This window comes from Xiphophorus maculatus, chromosome 14 (genome assembly GCF_002775205.1).
Source record: "Xiphophorus maculatus strain JP 163 A chromosome 14, X_maculatus-5.0-male, whole genome shotgun sequence".
Taxonomy (NCBI): Eukaryota; Metazoa; Chordata; class Actinopteri; order Cyprinodontiformes; family Poeciliidae; genus Xiphophorus; species Xiphophorus maculatus.
In genome coordinates this window covers 3,823,561-3,841,348 of record NC_036456.1, presented here as the reverse complement: position 1 = coordinate 3,841,348, position 17,788 = coordinate 3,823,561, and the positions used below count along the sequence as shown (strand labels likewise).

Genomic DNA, 17,788 nt, shown 5'->3' with positions numbered 1-17,788 from the left:
TTCCGAAGCATCAAAACAAATGATATCGTGCTTTATGAGACAAATTTAGTAAAAACCCTCCATTTCAGAACGTTCTGAAGAAATGATCAAACATTTGCTCGTAGAAGTGAATATTTGTTGCTCTAAACACGCTGGAGTCGTTTGAACTGTTTTACAGTGCTGCTTCTGCTCATGCGTGCTGTGGTTCCTGCGCCTCGGGATGGGCTGTACTTTCAGACTGCAGTCAGAAATCAGCGCCTGGCCTGATCCAGCAGCAGCAGCAGCAGCAGCAGCAGCAGCAGCAGCCTGCAGTCAGACCCCATCACCCCGCCAGGCTCCAACAGGACCGGGATCTGCTTTCTCCATCGATCCGACTTAGGATGTGGAAATAGAGAGACTCAGTCTGAGCCCCAACAGGTGCCTCCCAGCATGGACAGGATAGGGGTCTCCTTCCTGGACCCCCTGGAGGACTACGAGCTGATCCACCGGATTGGTTGCGGAACCTACGGAGATGTGTTCAAGGTAAACGTGTTAAAGGCATGTTTTCACCGAGGCGGTGGGGCAACTACATGCCCGTGTGTTCGTTAACGTGAACAGTTGAGGATCTGCGCAGAATGCGCACAGGAAGTTTAACTTCCTGACATGAGAGTGAACCTGTTTGTGAACCAGACAGATTAGAGCTGCTGGGGTTATCCACCACGGAGTCCAATCTCCCTCCACCCACCAACGGATCAGATCAGATCCAGTCGGGACGTGGCTGTGGGAATTTTACCTGTCAGAACCTTCCTGTCATGTCATCTGGACCCCTGCTGAGCCTCCACCCTCCCTCTGTTAAGCTCCTCATCTCAGTTGGAAATCACTTTTTTGTATATCATCTCTTTATGTTGAGATATAGCAATTTATTACATATTACATGAATGTCCAATATTTCAGCCTGCTTTAGAAAATGTACAGCGTATCATTGTGTCTTTTTCCTCTGATCTGAGTGTCAGGATGCAAACATCCTGCTCTGTTCTCACCGCCGGTGCCTTCTGCATCCTGCAGAAACTGGGCAAGAATTTGTATTGTTTCTTCTTTAAAAAAACAAAACAAAAAAAACCCACACATCACATATTCCATATCTGTGATGTGAGGAGCTTAGGTGTAAACAGGAAAAAAATCATCACCACCTGGTTGTTGCAGTTTAGTTTGGATTTCACATTTAATATAATCCATGAAAACATGATTTGAGTTGCAGGGCTCCAGGGCCGGTCCAACGGTTGTACAGGAACTTGAGCAGAATTTGGTGTCGGGCAAACTTGTTGTTAAATTAAGCCCATCAGACTCCAAACACTAATAGAAGCATTTCAGTAATGTTTTGGGACTTGGATAGATTACATTGGTTGGCCTTACTAACAATCAGTTGAAATCAGCAGTTAATTGTGGAATGTTTTTGCCAACAAGCACAACACAAAAGACTGAAGTTTGAAATCCAGTGAATCACAGAGGATAGGGAGCACAGTGAACAGTGAACAGCTACAATGAGATTCCTTCTCAAGACACTTAGAACTTTCTATTCTAATAGCTCACACATCAAATATACCTTAAATATTCAATAATATGTAAAGACAATAAATGGCCCTTCTGGATTGGCTGCTTTGCAAACGCTGGTTGTGTTTAACTCAATAATCATTTTTTTCTATTTCTAAGCTCAAACTTAAAGCTAAATTAAAGAGTGGTAAATCAGAATGAAAGTCAGCTGTAGAAACATAAAGCAGAGCCGTCCTGATCCAGATTCATTCATGTCTTCTGAAACACCAGGATTTCTTCTCGGCTGGCCCACAGAATATTTCTGGTTTGACAAAATAATCTGTTGGGGTTAAAATCAGGTGACGTCCTTCAACCCAACCTAGTTTTAGATTGTTTGGAATGTTGGACTGTTTTCAGAAACAGTCATTCTATGAAGTGTTTCTCAGCCAGGAGATAGTTTCAGTTTGAAATTTTCTTCACCTGCTCTGGTGGCCGTCGGCCCCATGAGACTCTCGGAGTGGTAAAGGAAGTGATGCGTTTTCAGTTAGCAGCCGGTGGTTTGTTCAGTGCACAGATTGGCAGGTGTGTAAATGCTGGAAGAGTTCTTGTTTGCAGATTTTGCCTTTCTCTTTTCAGTTGCTCTTATCTTGTTGAAGCAGTTGTGTGCTGAGACCGGCTGCATTTAGCTTGATTTCAGTTTGAAAGAGAAGGTTATAACAGTCTAAAACATGAAGCATACTGATTTAGCTGCCTGCTGGGTTTTTACAGTGTTCAGTACAAAAGTATGTGCAAAAAGCATTTGGATGACAGGTCTCAGCGTGTCTTTTGGCACTAAAGTTTTACCTGCTTGTGTTTGTTAGCATTAGAAATATCTGGCCTGGAGCTGTAGAGACACTGAACACACTGTCACATCATCCCCTGTTTGACTACATGTGCTGTGTTCACATGTTACAAATTACAAGTACAAACCAAAATAGCGGCACAGACCCGACAGAACTGTACCGAGCGACCGCTGGGTCCCGCTCTCTGATGGGGCCACAGACCTTCAGCCTCTGATCAGCTGACTGACAGTCTGCAGCACCTTTGTATTACTCTGACAGCTGAACATACTGTGGCCTGTGTCTCAGCTGGGAATGGGAGCAGCGCCACATACAGTCACAGACAATAGCACATTATGACTTCCCACTTCTCCTGTTGGCGGATTTGGTGGAGCTGCATCGTCTGGAGTGGAGGGAGAAACCTCTGGACATGTGACTGTGTGGGCGGTCAATAGATCCTGGTGTTACTCAGTTCAAGTGTGTGGCTCTCAGAAACCACAACGCTGTCATATTATTATAAATGTTATATAGATACAGTTTGAGTGCAGGTTCATCATTAACTGAATTTAGGTCAAATAAAGATAATGACCTTGAGATGATTTCAAGATGATTGATTGAGTTTTTTTCTTCTCATCTTTATTGTTAAAACATTAGAAATAATTCCCCCCTCCCAATCTCCTTTTTTTCTCCTTTTTTGTGGAGAAAAAAATGTATTTTGTGTAAAAACATTCTGCCCATCTAATCCACATGTGTGGGGGTGGGCACATGTACATCCTAAAACTAAACGCGTCATGATCTTTGGTTTTTTGAGTTAGTTTTTGTTTTGTTAATTTCTGTTCCTTAGTTCCTTTTGTTTGATTAGATCAGCCGTGTTTCTGTTCTTCTTTGGTTCAGTCCTTGGTTCAGTCCTTTCGTAGTGAGTCTAGTTTATTATGTTTATTTCTTGTCTAATTATTCTGTTACTCTAGTTGAATTACTTTAATTACTTCTTGGGTGTAGTTATTCTTTAGGGTTTGAATTATTTCCTTCTCCCCTGTACCACTCTTTCTCTCTCTCCTCTGGAGAGGGGTGGGGGGCAATGTACTAGGGGAACCTCAGGAACAATAAGTTGTGGTGTTTAAGCAATAAAACAATACTCAACTGGTAACAGCGGTACAAGTGTAAGAAAATGTGACTTAAAAATCTTTCACACCATCTCCCTGACTCGGTTCCTTCAGACTAGCCAGCAGTAATTAGCAAACTGTGCATCCGCTGAGCTCATTATAGGAGCTACTTCTCAGAGTAACGCTGGTAAAAATTTGGTTAAACGGTTAATAGAGGAGAAATGTTGTGAAGACTTCCTTAAGGTGGAGGATTAAAAAAGACAGCGGTACAAATTAAAGGAAGTAAATTTTATTTTTAGTCATATTTTAAATGTGTAGCATTTATGTGTCGTTGTACTCCTACTGTGAAAACATCAAAATACTCAGAAGAGTTCATGTTGAAAGGAAATGGCCTTTCAACATGCAAGGCACCATCTTCAGATTAACAGTATGGAGCTGCCAGAACAATCCCTGAACCTTCACCCAGCAGAAAACCTGAGGGATCACATCAAGCATTCTGTTCTCACAGAATCACCTGGAAAGGCAGAGGAACTGGAATGAGGTCCAGAAGTCCTGGAGTACCTGCTCACTGCTGCCAGAAGTTAATAGTAATAATAATAGTATGAGTAGTAGGAACAATAATCCATTTTAATTGTTAGCACTTTTCAAGACACCCAAGGACACCTTATAAGAAAAGAAAATACAAGAATACACTAAATATAAAACCTTAGGTAGAGGAAAAAAAGTTGTTTGACTTCATGTAAATCACATGTGAATCAACGAGCAGAAACAGTGAATATGCAACTAAATATTAGTTCAGTGATTCACAGGAACTTTATATCTTAAAGCATTTCTTGGTTTATACAATATAAACAATAGACAACATATAATCTTATTTGGATTTGTAAAGAAAAATGCAGATACTGCTATCTATACAGCCTTTTCAATTTCTGCAGAGCGAGAACAAATGTGATACATTTTTATTCATGTTTTCCTTTGTTATTCCAATGTCTTCATGGGAATAAGAACAATTATCAGGATTGTTTTTAAAAACACTTCTATTTAAGACAAAACTGTCTACTGTATGTGATTAAGGTACAGGTCACAGATTTAGTAGCAATCACTTTACATGACTAGATAAACTCTTATTGCACAAAGCGATACTGAGAGGTATATCAGCTAATATTTAGGTTAAATAAACATGCACATGTAAAACATACGTTGACCGGTTTGTGTTATTGTAATTTAGGAATGTTTGCTGATGCACATTTGACATGCAGCATGTTCAGATTCCACATCTAGGATTCAAACCCCACATATACTTGCATCGGACCAAACATTTTCATTTTAAGTAAAGAATATCATTCTCTGAAGTCGCATTATGCTACTGGATACAAACCTAAACAGCACAAGATTACTGCTTTATTTTTTGTGACTTTTTTGTCTGTTAAGCATTTAGAAAAGCTTGGGCTCAATTTAGTTAAATTACAGTTTTAATAATAGTTGTATGTACTGTATCTCTGGCTATGAGGTAGTTTTGGTGTCTGCTGAAGTGAAGTGTTCTCTTCTTCCTGCTGTATGTATACAAGCCTCATTGAGCAGTAGCTTGAAAAACCACTTTGTGACATCATCATTACTGTAGCTACAGGAAGCTCTAAAATGGAACAGGAAAGAAAACAGGAAGTAGAAATCTGACAGGCTACAGGTTTTGTTGAGGGAAACTGTTTGTTCCATCCATTGGTTCTTACCTCATTTGTTATGGATGCCCTGAGCGGAAACCAGTCATTCTGTTAGTGAATGGGAATGACTAAAGTTTTCAGGAATAACTGAGGACAGTTCAATTAAAGTATTTAAAAATAACGTTCAGCATTTATTCATGACTTATGCAAAGAGAAATACCTAAACATTTACTGGTTCCTTGAAGTTGAACAATATTTTTTCCACTTTCCATGACGGCAACTTTGTGATGTTAAGTTTTCAGAATATATGGGATGCCACGTGGTCCACTGTGAAAGGTTATCCAGATTGTGGCACAGACTAACTATGTCAAGAAAGTGGTGAATACCATAAAATGTTGTGGTCCTAAGGCTTAGCCTTGGAGGACTCCATGGAGAAACCCAGAGAAAGCTCTCTGTCATCCCCATGCTGCTGTCAGTCAGAATGCAAGAAACTTTTATGGTTGCTGGCAACACTTTGGTCAACTGTTGTTTTCATATGTGCTATATTAATAAGTAATATAGACTCCTGTGGCAGCCTGTATTATTATTTATATGTGTGCTATATAAATAAATATACAAGTAATTATGTCATTGACATAGTGAATAAGACAATTCACAATGTCAACGATGTAGTTTTTCCTTTTTATATGGTGTTATTAAAAGGTTTTTTAAAAACATTTTTTACATATTCTTCAACATGGCTGCCATGATAAACCCGTCTTAGCCCACATGAGACTTTCGTAAGTCAACCACTTGAGCTGGTCTTGAGATGTGGCACTGTGTGATGATTACACAAACACTGCTGCTCACACACCTCTCCTCCACCACATCCTACCAACGCAACATGTTTTCTCTGTGAAAACGTCTCTTTCTCCTGCAGGTTAACATCAGGCCTCCTCTGTCCCGGAACAGTTCACAAAACAGCCAGATGTCTCAGACAAGATTTCCAATTATCTTGATTTTTGACTCTTGTTCTCTGTGTTAGACAGTTTATGCTGTAGTTTGATCAAATCTGGATTTTAATTTAATAACCGTTTATCCCAAAGGGAAATTAGATCATGATGATTTCATTTGACATGACTTCATGTAATATGTAATTTGTCAAAATTTTCAGTGATGTAAATTAAAGGTGGTGACTTTGTTGTGATTGAAGTAGCGCCTCATTAAAACACCTACCATCTCAGATTTCTTCTGTATCTGTGTTTTGTCACAGATTATGATTTCAATTTATGCCAATCCTCTTGTTTCTCAGAAAAAATTTACCAAAAAAAAAAGAGAAAAATCTAATCTTTAAACCCGAGACTTTTGGGAAAACATTATTGAGACTACGAAGAAAAAAGTGAAACTTTTTACAATGTGCGTGTTGTTTAATTCTAACTACTAGATGCTAACATAGCAGAAAAGAAACTGCAGCATACCTTCATTCAAACAGTGTCCTGGTATGAGTCTTTCTTACTTCTGGACCTGATCTACCTGCTCTAACTGAACCATGAATTCTGCTTTACCAGACATGTCCAGCCAGAAGTTTGTTTCTTCAACTAGTTGTTGTAGAGGCTGAAGGGATCTCCTGTAACAGTCTGTATTACGGTGAATTTGAAAAAGCCTCTGACTGAAGACACTCATATGTTTCATGAAGAAGATGCTCAGGGTTGTCCATCATTTCCTTGATTTTCTTTATTTCCTCTCTATCTGCCTGCCATTAAAAAAAATTAATTTAAGCACACAGGTGGTTGCAGTAGGAGACACTCTAAATCTTGTTTTATGTGTCATAGCTGTTTGAACACCCCCCCCCACACACACACACAAAGCACTGTTCTTTAAGTCTTGATCTAGTCCTTCTTCCCCAGGCATTCCTTCTGTTTTTGCAGTTTTTTCTCGTGGCTAAATTTTTCCAATCAACCTAATTTTTGTATCAAAGATGCAAAGGATGACTGGTTTTATGAGAGGAAAGAACCCGACTCATTTCTTTAGACCTTTAACTGTGACAGAAAAGTAGGAAGGAGGAAATATGTTCTGTATGAACTGTGATACTGTGTTTGGCCCAGATGGTGGAAGGACCAAACTTAAACCTCTAGTTCCTTTCTTTTTGATTACTCTGGACTAAAGTGTTTGTAAAACAACCTACTGTAGAGTTCTTGATCAGACTGAGAATAAAGGAGGAGGTTAGAGGTAAAACTGAAGTTAAACAGACAAACACTGTGCAGGTTTTCTCCAGACATTCATCTACAGTCTGATTGTATAAAGTATGAAGCTATTAAAGCATAGATATTGATTCCTTTAATAGCTTTTTGACATCATTTATTTTTATTCTATTCCAGGCCCGCAGCATCAGGACATCTGAACTGGCAGCGATTAAAATCGTCAAGCTGGATCCTGGTAGGTTTAAGAGTTTAAACTCAAATTTCACACCAGTCAGTTTTACTCTGAGTCACTGACTGAAATGATGTTATTTAGGATTCCTTGAGATTGACTATCAAATGATTTTACACTTTATCTTCCATCCATCCATTTTCTTTACACCCTTGTCCCTATTGGGGTCACCAGGGGTGCTGGTGCCTCTCCAGAGAACGTTCCGGGCGAGAGGCGGGGTTCACCCTGGACAGGTCGACAGTCTGTCTCAGGGCAACACAGAGACAGACAGGACAAACAACCACACAGTCACACCTAGGGAGAATTTAGAGAGACCAATTTACCTGACAGTCATGTTTTAGGGGAAGCCTGAGTAACTGGAGAGAACCCACCATGCACACGGAGAACATTTAAACTCCATGCAGAAAAATCCCGGGCCGGGAATCGAACCCAAGACTTTCTTGCTGCAAGGCAACAGTGCCACCTACTGCGCCAGCCCACATTTTATCTTTTATTTTTAAAAAAGATAAAGGTTAAAAAGGAAAGCTATGTGTGATGCTTCTTTAGCAACAGGAACTTTTCATTCTCCCTGTCTCACATGTCTCTGACACGTTTGTAGGAAATGTAGGCCCACTCTTCTTTACAACATTGTTGTGGTTCATTGTGGCTCATTTGCAGCTCACATCCCAATGAGGTCCTATCAAAATGTTTCAACCAGGTTCTGGTTCTTTTCCTTTTCAGCCCTTCTATTTTAGATTTCCTGTCCTGTTCATTGTTTCACTGATGAATCTTCAACTGTAGAGCAGATTCTAGAATACTTTGGTTGATGGATAACTCATAGACTACACACTTCATGGCCCTCCTTGGTTGGTCAGATTTACTTTATTCGTGATCAAATGAGGTCAGTTGACGCAACCCATTCTCACTCCCAACTTATCATATATTGACGCTTCGGACGGTCCGTCCTTGTCACATATTGACGCGGGTACCCCTTTCGCGTCAATATGTGCCGCGAGGGGTTTTACCCTATGCCTTACCGTAATTTTTGACCTAAACCTAACCAAATTGTCGGGTTTTGAAGGTTCGGCAGCGGTTTCTAGAACCCTTCGCGTCAATAATCCACGTAAAACATGTGACCTACCCAAATCGTCAACATGTGAAGCTGAAGGACCCTTCCCAAGTCGTCAACTATTGACGCGAAGGGGGTACCCTTCGCGTCAATATGTGACGCATGGTCAGAAATCGTCCCGACCCGTCAATATATGAAGAGTCGGGAGTGAGAATGTGTTGCTTGACGACACGGCTTGTTCTAAACAAGCAATGTTTTCCTCAAAAGGCTTTTTATGCAATGGTCTGATGAAAGAGGGGGTCACCTTGGACAGGTCACCAGTCCATCACAGGGTAAAAGGTCCATCCCACTTTGTATACAAATAATTGTTGTGACTTTTCATAAACCCAATGCATTATGGGAGTCAGAGATGCAATGATTGTAGACTGATGTTGCATAAAAAAGGAGTCATCTGGTTGTTCTGTGTACTCTCAGTGCAGGAAGACTCCATCATAAACCATACAGTTGATGTTTTCTGTCCCAACAGATGAAACAGGGACGAGGCTCAGGATTTAGTTTGGCTTGTTTTCTTCTTGGCTGAAAGTGAATCGTTTTCAATTAGATGAACATAATGAATGAATTGAATTATGGTACAGTCAGAATAAAGACATATTAGAATAAAATAGAGCCTGCGGCTAACCTACCAACTAACAGGTAGGTTAATTACAGGCCCCTAGAACCACTGCAATTTATTCTGCGTCTATATTTCCAACCTTCAGAATACGCAGCACCCTGTTACAATATTGTTCTGTAACGTCTGAATGGGTGAAATTGCAGGCTGTCTTACAGAGCACCACAGTAAACAGGTGGCCCAACCTCTGCAGACCATAAATACATCCTACCCTATAGCTGTTAGTGCAGGTCTGTGATTTCCAGCTCGGTAATTTTCTCTCCTTGTGTTTGTGACATGAGAGTTGAGAGGAAAAGACTCACTTAGACGTCTGTCTGGACAGGTGATGACATCACATCCATCCAGCAGGAGATCACCATGATGAAGGAATGCAAGCACAAAAATATTGTGGCCTACTTCGGCAGCTATCACAGGTGATGAATGTTTTTAACACAGGGGGGAAGCTACTGGGATTGTGCATGGGTGAAAATGTTTGGGAGTTTAATGTTCATTTTCCCCAAGATGCAGCTGGATTCCTCTGCCGCTGGTTTTAGTCGGCGCAGCAGCAGCATGTCTTACTGGATCTATCAACTTCCTTAAATGATAGATTAAATATGTAATACAGTAAAAGCTGCTACTTTACAGTAGTGAATTAATTATAAATCCTCTACACTCCCATGTTAAAATGTGTTTTCTGATAGAAAATTTTGATTCACTTGAAAACATTCTACACATTTACATGTACACTTTCTAATTCAACTGAAAAACACATTTATTGGGGGAAAAATATATTTATATATAAATCCTAAACACATATAAAGGTGTTTATACAGGCTGTGGTTCTTTGGTACTGTGTTGTTAGACCCTCATGCTCTGTGTTGAACCACCTTTTAATTCAGTTTCAGTCCTCTTAGGTACACACCTCTCAACATTTAAACTGAAATAAGGTTCACCTGATCTGGCTGGATTTTCCTTCCAATTGTTTCCTTCAACTAAAATATAATTTGCAGAAAGGTAATAAAGAACCTCAAAGATATCATTGCTCAAATCCACCTCATTTTCCAACCCATCCAGACCTTCTGTAAAGGTTCCAGTGAGCACTGTTTGTTATTCAGCCTTAAACTGGGCTCGTCCAGCTGCTCACTGCAAAATTTTATACAGTGGAGCAAAAATAATTATCAGTGTTTAAGAACCACAGACCACTAGGGGAGACCTTCAGAAGGACCTGTAATTAGCAGGTACAATTGTTAAAACAAACAAACAAACAAACAAACAAAAAATCAGTATGTAATGCATTCAACCACTGTGGCCTGTATGCATTTTCATCATGTAAAACTCCACTGCTGAAGAAAAAGCATGTTTAAAGAGACAAGCTGGAAGCTTGTCAGTGAGGCTGCCAGGAGTCTGACATTGATGGATTGATTCATGTTGGCCTTATTTATTTCTTGACACTAAGCTGCCATTTCAGCAGCAGTGAAAAGTTTGTGTCTCCACAGGAACACCAAGCTGTGGATCTGCATGGAGTTCTGTGGGGGGGGATCGCTTCAGGACATGTACCAAGGTACCAACACACTTACATCCACTTTTAGTGCTTTCTGTGACTGACTTTGATGTCGTCCTGTTTAACTGACATTCATTTTGTTCTGATATGTTTCTCCTTCTGTGGAATTTTTTTAAATTTTGTACTTTGGCACTTATCTTATAAAATTAGACCAAACTGTATGACGTAAACTTACAATAAACCTTATATTTTGCAAATTCCCTTTTGTTACTATTGTGAAAGAAAGGCCAACTTTAGAAAAAAAAACATTCAGTGTTTGTTGGTCTCTAAGCTGTTAATCAAACTGTTGCTTGCAGTGACGGGTCCACTAAAAGAGAAACAGATAGCATTCGTGTGCAGGGAAACCCTTCAGGTAAGGCTTTTTGGCTCAAACCGTCTCATTGCTGATGAATTTTTATTAAAGTAAACTTTAAACAGAAATACTGCTGCAGCCTACCAGCTAAACCTTACTGTCTTACTGTCATTGTGGCACACTGATAGACTCTGTGGTCTTCATTGGGTAATCAGTCTTGGTTAATCTTCTTATGGAGCCATGAATAGAACCAGTTCTACTGTTACCTCAATGCTCTTTACAAGACAAACAGGCCCAGTTCATATCCAACAATCTAACTTTATGACACAATGTTGGTGGTTCTTGTCATGTAATTGGTGGGATGCCAGGTGTCTTGACAACATGCCCACTATGGCCGTTTCTTCTGGGTTCTAGATTTGCTGCTTAACTGTTTTAGATGGTGAGCTTTATAGATCAGGATCTCCCTGACAGTTGAATCTTCCTTTGTCTTTAACATACTTGAATTAAGATAATTCAAATAAAAACTACATCTGTATGGTGTTTATCTAAATTACTTTCTGCCTTTTTTTCAGGGTTTATATCACTTGCATGAAACAGGCAAAATGCACAGAGACATAAAGGTATGGTATCTCTGAGCCTGACTGGTGAGGTGATAAAATGTGGTAAACTGTGGGATATGCTGGACATGCAAACTTAGATGTGTGTCTGCACCTTTTAGGGAGCTAACATCCTTTTGACTGAACGAGGTGACGTCAAGCTGGGCAAGTAGAGATCTGCACTTACACACCTTCACAGACACTGTGAAGGTGTGCATGAAAAAGCACTGCATGAACTGCATGAAAAAGCACCAGTTTCACTGGGAGATTATTTCACTTCTAAAAGACAGTTTTCTCATGTAATAAGTGAAATAATCTGCCAATGGAACTAGAACTTTTTCATCAGTATTAAGGAATTATTGACTTAAAACATGCTCTTATTTCTTGCTGCAAGTTAGTTGTAAGACAATTTTGTTCTGCATTAATTCTAGTTTACAAAGATACTTAGGTAACACTTTATTTGATAAGGTGTGCATAAGACTAAAATGACAGTGTCATAAACGTGACATAACACCTGACATGAAGATGAAGGGAGTCTTCATGTCTATTTACAAGTGTTGTCATGAAGTGTCATTCGGTAAATAAAGACACTTTTAATGCAAAGTTGCATTAAAAGTCCATTGAATTGATCAACTCTGCATTACAACAGTCATGAAGACTCCTTCATGTTCATAACAGCTGTTATGTCACATATATGACAGTATCATGTCAGTCTAATGCAACAAATAAAGTGTTACCTAAATGTCTTTGTAAACCTGAAATAATACAGAACAAAATTATCTTACAAGTAACTTACAGCAAGAAATAAGAGCATGTTTTAAGTTTACTGGACCAAAATTACTTGGCAAGATGTTGTGTTTTTGCAGTGTGCACATCCAAAGGGTCGACTCTATGGCATGTCTGAAGCTCTCTGTGTTGGATTTCAGCCTCCAACATGACTGTGTGTTTGTCTCTTCTTCCTGCTGTGTGTAGCTGACTTTGGAGTGGCAGCAGAGATTAGCGCTTCAGTGGCCAAAAGAAAGTCTTTTATTGGAACTCCTTACTGGTGAGTTGACCCAAACTTCCCTCTCTACCTTATAACTGTTGATGTGTTGGAGGTGTCTGGAACAGACAGTGGTGTTCATGCTCCAAACAATCAATACTCCAGTCTGACAGGGGGAGCGTGATGCGGGTTTGGCCTCTTTAGAGTTTCTAAATCATTTTTTTAACAGACCGTGCTTGAATAGTGAACTTCTGTTTACTTCAGACAACTAATGTCGGTTTGTCAAGGCACATTTTTTAAGGTTAAGTATGTCATTTACTTATATTTTATTCTTTTGACAATTTTTATTATTATTATTAATTCATGCCCTTCCTGTAAAAAAAATACTTAATCTATAATTTCTCATTTATTTCATTTGAATGCTTTGCTTTTATTTGTTTCTTAAAGTTAAGGTTGGACATATTCAAAAAGGGAATATGCTCTACTGTTCTTAATCCAGGCTTTGGCTCTTTTTCTTTTCCAGCTAAAGAGACATTTTTGAAAATTGTTTTCCAGGCTTTCTAAACATATTTTAGAGGTTGGTTTTTTTGGGACATTGGTTGTTTATTCTTGACTTAAGTTTGCCAAGCTAAAACAGCAGCATTACATGAAGAAGACGGTTTCCCAAGATCATAAATGAAGCAGCTTTATCAAGGATGTGTCTGGATTGTGTTAAGCATTTAGGTTAGCATTCCTGTTAATTGTTAGACCACTTTTTACGATTTTTTTCTCCTTGTGTATTCTCTCAAACAATTGAAGAAATGACTGCTCTCCCTGCAAAGTATTCTTCTTGAACTGAACTGAAAATCTGCAGATTATCCTCAGAAATCCTCTGAGACTTGCAGGAAGCTTTGTTCACCATAGAGCTGTTCCTGTTATTGTTCTTCAGCTGTGTTCATGGTTTGGTGGAAGAATCAGTTTTAAATCAAAACACTCAACAGAGCTTTACTTCATCACAATTACAAGGTACATTAATATCATACAGTGTATGCAGAGATGCATGTTAGATGTCATTTTATTTTTCCTCTCTTTCTCATCTGTTCTTCCAGCTCTGTGTGAACTTTAACATTTTATCATCAGTGCCTGGTGAGACTGTTCAACTGACTTAATGTTATGTTAGCATGTAAAATGTAAGTTCATAACACTTGAAATATATTACTGTTCATGTTCCACTCTTTTTATATAGCAAAAGACTACAGTAAATGGTCAGTTGCTATATGAATATTGCATACAACCGGCTTTCTAATCAGACGACCAGACAGAGCTGGTCTGCATTTCAAGGATATTGAGCTGTTAGCATGTCATCAGAGTCACACATCAACACTCTTCAGTCAGAAGCCTCTTCAGATTTGTTGCAGGACTGACTGCTACTGGAGCTCCTACCTGACAACAACTCCACCATCCAGAATGATTCATTGAAAAGATCTATCTGATCTACAGCAGAGTGAGATAAGGACTGGTTCCCACCAGACAGGAATGTGAGAGCATTCTCTCTCTCTCTCTCTCTCTCTCTCTCTCTCTCTCTGTCTTCCTCTCTCTCTCTTTGTGTTGGTGCTGAAGTTTGCACTAATTTTAGAACCTTGTACGAAAACGGCAGGAGCAGAAACACAAAAAACTCACTCTCACACACCCCCACACACTAACAGCAGGACTAAACTTGCAGAGGACACAGAACCTTTCCTCTTTTATTAGAACCAGCTCCAGTGGATCCAAACAACCAGCATGCAACATAAACATATGGGGGTCATAGAGTGTGTAAAATCTGTTTTGAAATAGGTTGTTACATTGCTGGTTTGACCAGCAGTCACCTCCCCTTCCCCTGTTCAGGATGGCTCCAGAGGTGGCTGCAGTGGAGAAGAAGGGCGGCTACAACCACTTGTGTGATATCTGGGCTGTTGGCATCACTGCCATTGAGTTGGCTGAGCTCCAGCCGCCCATGTTTGACCTCCACCCAATGAGGTGAGTCAGCACAGACAGCTGGCAGAGTGACTCAGACAGGAGACAACCAGACTCACAGAGACCACAGAAAACACATTATGGCGAGCAGTAAAGGTCAATTTATTCTCTGCAATGAAATGTGTTTCAGAGCATTGATGCTGATGTCCAAGAGCAGTTTCCAGCCTCCAAAATTAAAGGATAAAGCCAAGTGGTGAGTTTTACTGAGCTGCTTAAAAATGATGTAGAGTAGCAGGTGAAATGATCCAAAGATGAAGATGAACCTTTCTGTAAAACAGAAAACTATCCTTTGTGTAGTTTGTCAGGCAAACTGTCTGACTTTTCTTAGATTCTAATTTGTTCTTATTGGAATCTTGATTAGCAGAACTTGTACATGGATTACTTTTTAAATTCATATAGCTGACATATAGACAGTTTGCATTAGTGATGAGAAATTAGAAGATATTTTTCTTTTTTATTAGTAAATATAAAATAAATATGTAATATAAAGGTAATTAAAATTCTGTGAATAAAACAAATGTTCACAAAGGCCTTGGAGGTGAAAAAAAGAAAAAACGTTAAATTGATTTACACAGTGTTTGATGGAATATCTCATTTTTAAAACCTGTTGTCCTTCAAATGAATCATTTCTGTATAAGCCTCTGGGCAGACATCAGGAAATCACGAGGCTTTGGGGCCATTTAACCGGGCATCGCTACTGTCTGTCACAGAGAGACATTAGTTTCTTTTTCTTCATTTTCTAATAGAAATTTTTGCAATTTTTCGGCACACTTTTCAATCTATGCTTAAAACGTCTGAGCAAAATGGAGAAGTGTAAGGAAAAAAACAGTGAACTAAAAACTTGTGTTTTTAGATTAGTGATTAGTGACACAGCTGCCTGACGTGGTTCTGTATCCATTTGTGTTGTGAGATTATGAAACAGTTTAAGTGGGGATGAGAGGGGAAAAAGAGAAAAGATTATTCTGAAAGGAATTTATTATGGATTATGAGAGTTTGAAGAGTGTGTTATGTCTGTTCCTGGGGGAATATGTACTGTTTGTGTGGGGGGGTGTGGGCGTGTGTGTGGGTGTGTATAGTGTGAGTACTTTTACTTAGCTATAGGCTCTGATTATATGTTGTATTCAGGAGTATTGATGTGTAGATTTATTAACTGATACTAAAGTGAGGTGGGATTCAGTGAATATAAACTCCCCCCAGCTCCAGTGTAAGAATGTGTGGCGTGTGTGGAGGTCTGAGGTCACTTTGTTTACATTGTATTTAGTTATTTTCATTTAATATTTGCATGTTTGAAATAAAAAAGACAACAAGTGACAACAGAGGGATGCAACTTTACACAAGAATTGGACAAAAGACAGTTGTGTGTCTTGTGAAGACACTATCAAATTTTGAAGAATTAGAAATTGTGGTTTATTTTATTAGTATGTCCACATGCAACCAGGGGACAACAATGTCAGTAAGTGTTAAAGTGGTACTAATGAAACGTTTGGAAAGAGACACACCTAGCCTCCCACTCCCATCTCATGTCTCATAACAAAGCTTCTACACATAAAAGCCTTTTTCTCCCCTTTAACCTCCAAATGCCCTGGTTTTCAGCCACACTGAAGAGCGTTCAGGCTTACTTGGAAAATCACATTGAACTCTAACCAAATATCTTCTTTTCAATTTGGCCTTCACTAATTAGGAATTAGAGAAAACCCGGTTAAGGATCTCTCATGGTTTGGGGGATTCAGTAATTGACTTTTGGGATACTGTCAAAAAACAGAGATTGATTTAAAGCAGTAAAATCAGTTTCGATTGTCAAGCAGCAGAATTTGGGAGGCAATTGTTTAGAGAAGGATTCATATTTTTACAGGACCAAAACCCTACAGCCTTTGTCAGTTTAAGACTGGATCTGGATATTTATCAGATACAATGAAAGGTTCCTTGTCTCAAGCCTTTTGCTTGATACTGTACAGCCAGTGTTCCTCAGCGGTGTTAAAGACTAACTGTCACCCTTTAAGCTGTTTCATTGAACTCCTTACCCTGAGAGGTTAACATCAGCTCTCCATCTGGTTACCGAGATTCCTAAACCTGCTGAGTTTTACCCTGATCTGGAACTGTAGGAAATCCATCTTTCTGGTTTACTAAGGAAGACCCACCTAGCTCTGAGCCCCACCCCTCTCCCTTCAATGAGCCTCAGGAATGTTGTTTTAATTACTTTGGGCTTAAGGCAACCTTTTAAAACCTCCCATAAATTTATGAACCATACCCAAACACTATTTTTACCACCGCTGAAAAACTAAAGATTAAGGCGACTCAAATAATCGAAGGCCCACGTCTTCTCCAAGATTTTAGATGCTTCTTCAGTAATTATTTGCAAGTACAGCTTAATTCAGTAGTGCAGATTCAAAGGGTAAAATTAAATCAGTTTAACTAACCTGTCATTCACTAATGCTGGAACTGAAGGATGCTGAGTGGAGGCTATCGGAGAGGTTTTCATACCCCAGTCAGATTGGATCTTCTGGAAAATGACTTAAAAATTCCTTGAGTGGAAGGCAGACTGCAGCTCTTCTTTTCCTCTGATGGATTCTCACTGACCATGTTCTTTGTCTTTGTGGTTTGAGCCACAGTCTTTGGAACTTAGAGGTTACAAAGCATAGTCTTCAGCCCATCTATGGCCCCGGGGCCTCTACTCCTGCTGTAGAGTTCTTTGTCCATCTTGATCATAGCTCAGTGTCTGCCTGGAGGAAACAACCACTTCCTCCTACTTTCCTCCTCTTTATAAGGGTTTTCACCAAAGAGATGCATTTCATTGGTTAGCTTTGTTGCCAGGCTCACTTCATTGGCTGTCTGTTTGGGTAAATAACGAACTCATCTTTTCCATGCAGTGTTCATGAACTTTCACCTTTCACCCACTTCTTTTCCCCTGGCTATTTGCAGACAGCTCCCCTTACTATTGTACATTACATAGCTTATGTTCTCTTCAAAATCAATGTAAAAAATGACATCTCATTTAACTGAAACTATTTTCATTTAATATGTAATAACAAACATGATTACATATTAATCATATTAATAATAATGTTCATTATTACATTATAATAGTGTAATAATGAACATTATTATAATGTAATAATAATAGTAATTCTAATGAATTACTTACAACTAAGTAATTCCTTAGTTGTATGATTTAACAACTAAGGAATTACT

General features: G+C 39.2%; 1 protein-coding gene across 5 annotated transcripts in view; it reads left to right on the top strand.

The window, feature by feature from the left end:
* The first annotated feature begins 212 nt into the window (after positions 1-212).
* Positions 213-17,788, top strand: part of map4k2 (mitogen-activated protein kinase kinase kinase kinase 2) — a 36,946-nt gene continuing 19,370 nt past the window's right edge. For all 5 annotated transcript variants that reach the window (XM_023346269.1, XM_023346266.1, XM_023346268.1 and 2 more), the window contains exons 1-10: positions 213-501; positions 7,425-7,482; positions 9,517-9,607; positions 10,670-10,734; positions 11,031-11,086; positions 11,599-11,646; positions 11,745-11,787; positions 12,595-12,667; positions 14,471-14,602; positions 14,730-14,792. In XM_023346269.1, coding sequence (XP_023202037.1) covers positions 409-501; positions 7,425-7,482; positions 9,517-9,607; positions 10,670-10,734; positions 11,031-11,086; positions 11,599-11,646; positions 11,745-11,787; positions 12,595-12,667; positions 14,471-14,602; positions 14,730-14,792 — 722 coding nt within the window. In that variant the 5' untranslated portion in view covers positions 213-408. The remainder of the gene's footprint in view (positions 502-7,424; positions 7,483-9,516; positions 9,608-10,669; positions 10,735-11,030; positions 11,087-11,598; positions 11,647-11,744; positions 11,788-12,594; positions 12,668-14,470; positions 14,603-14,729; positions 14,793-17,788) is intronic.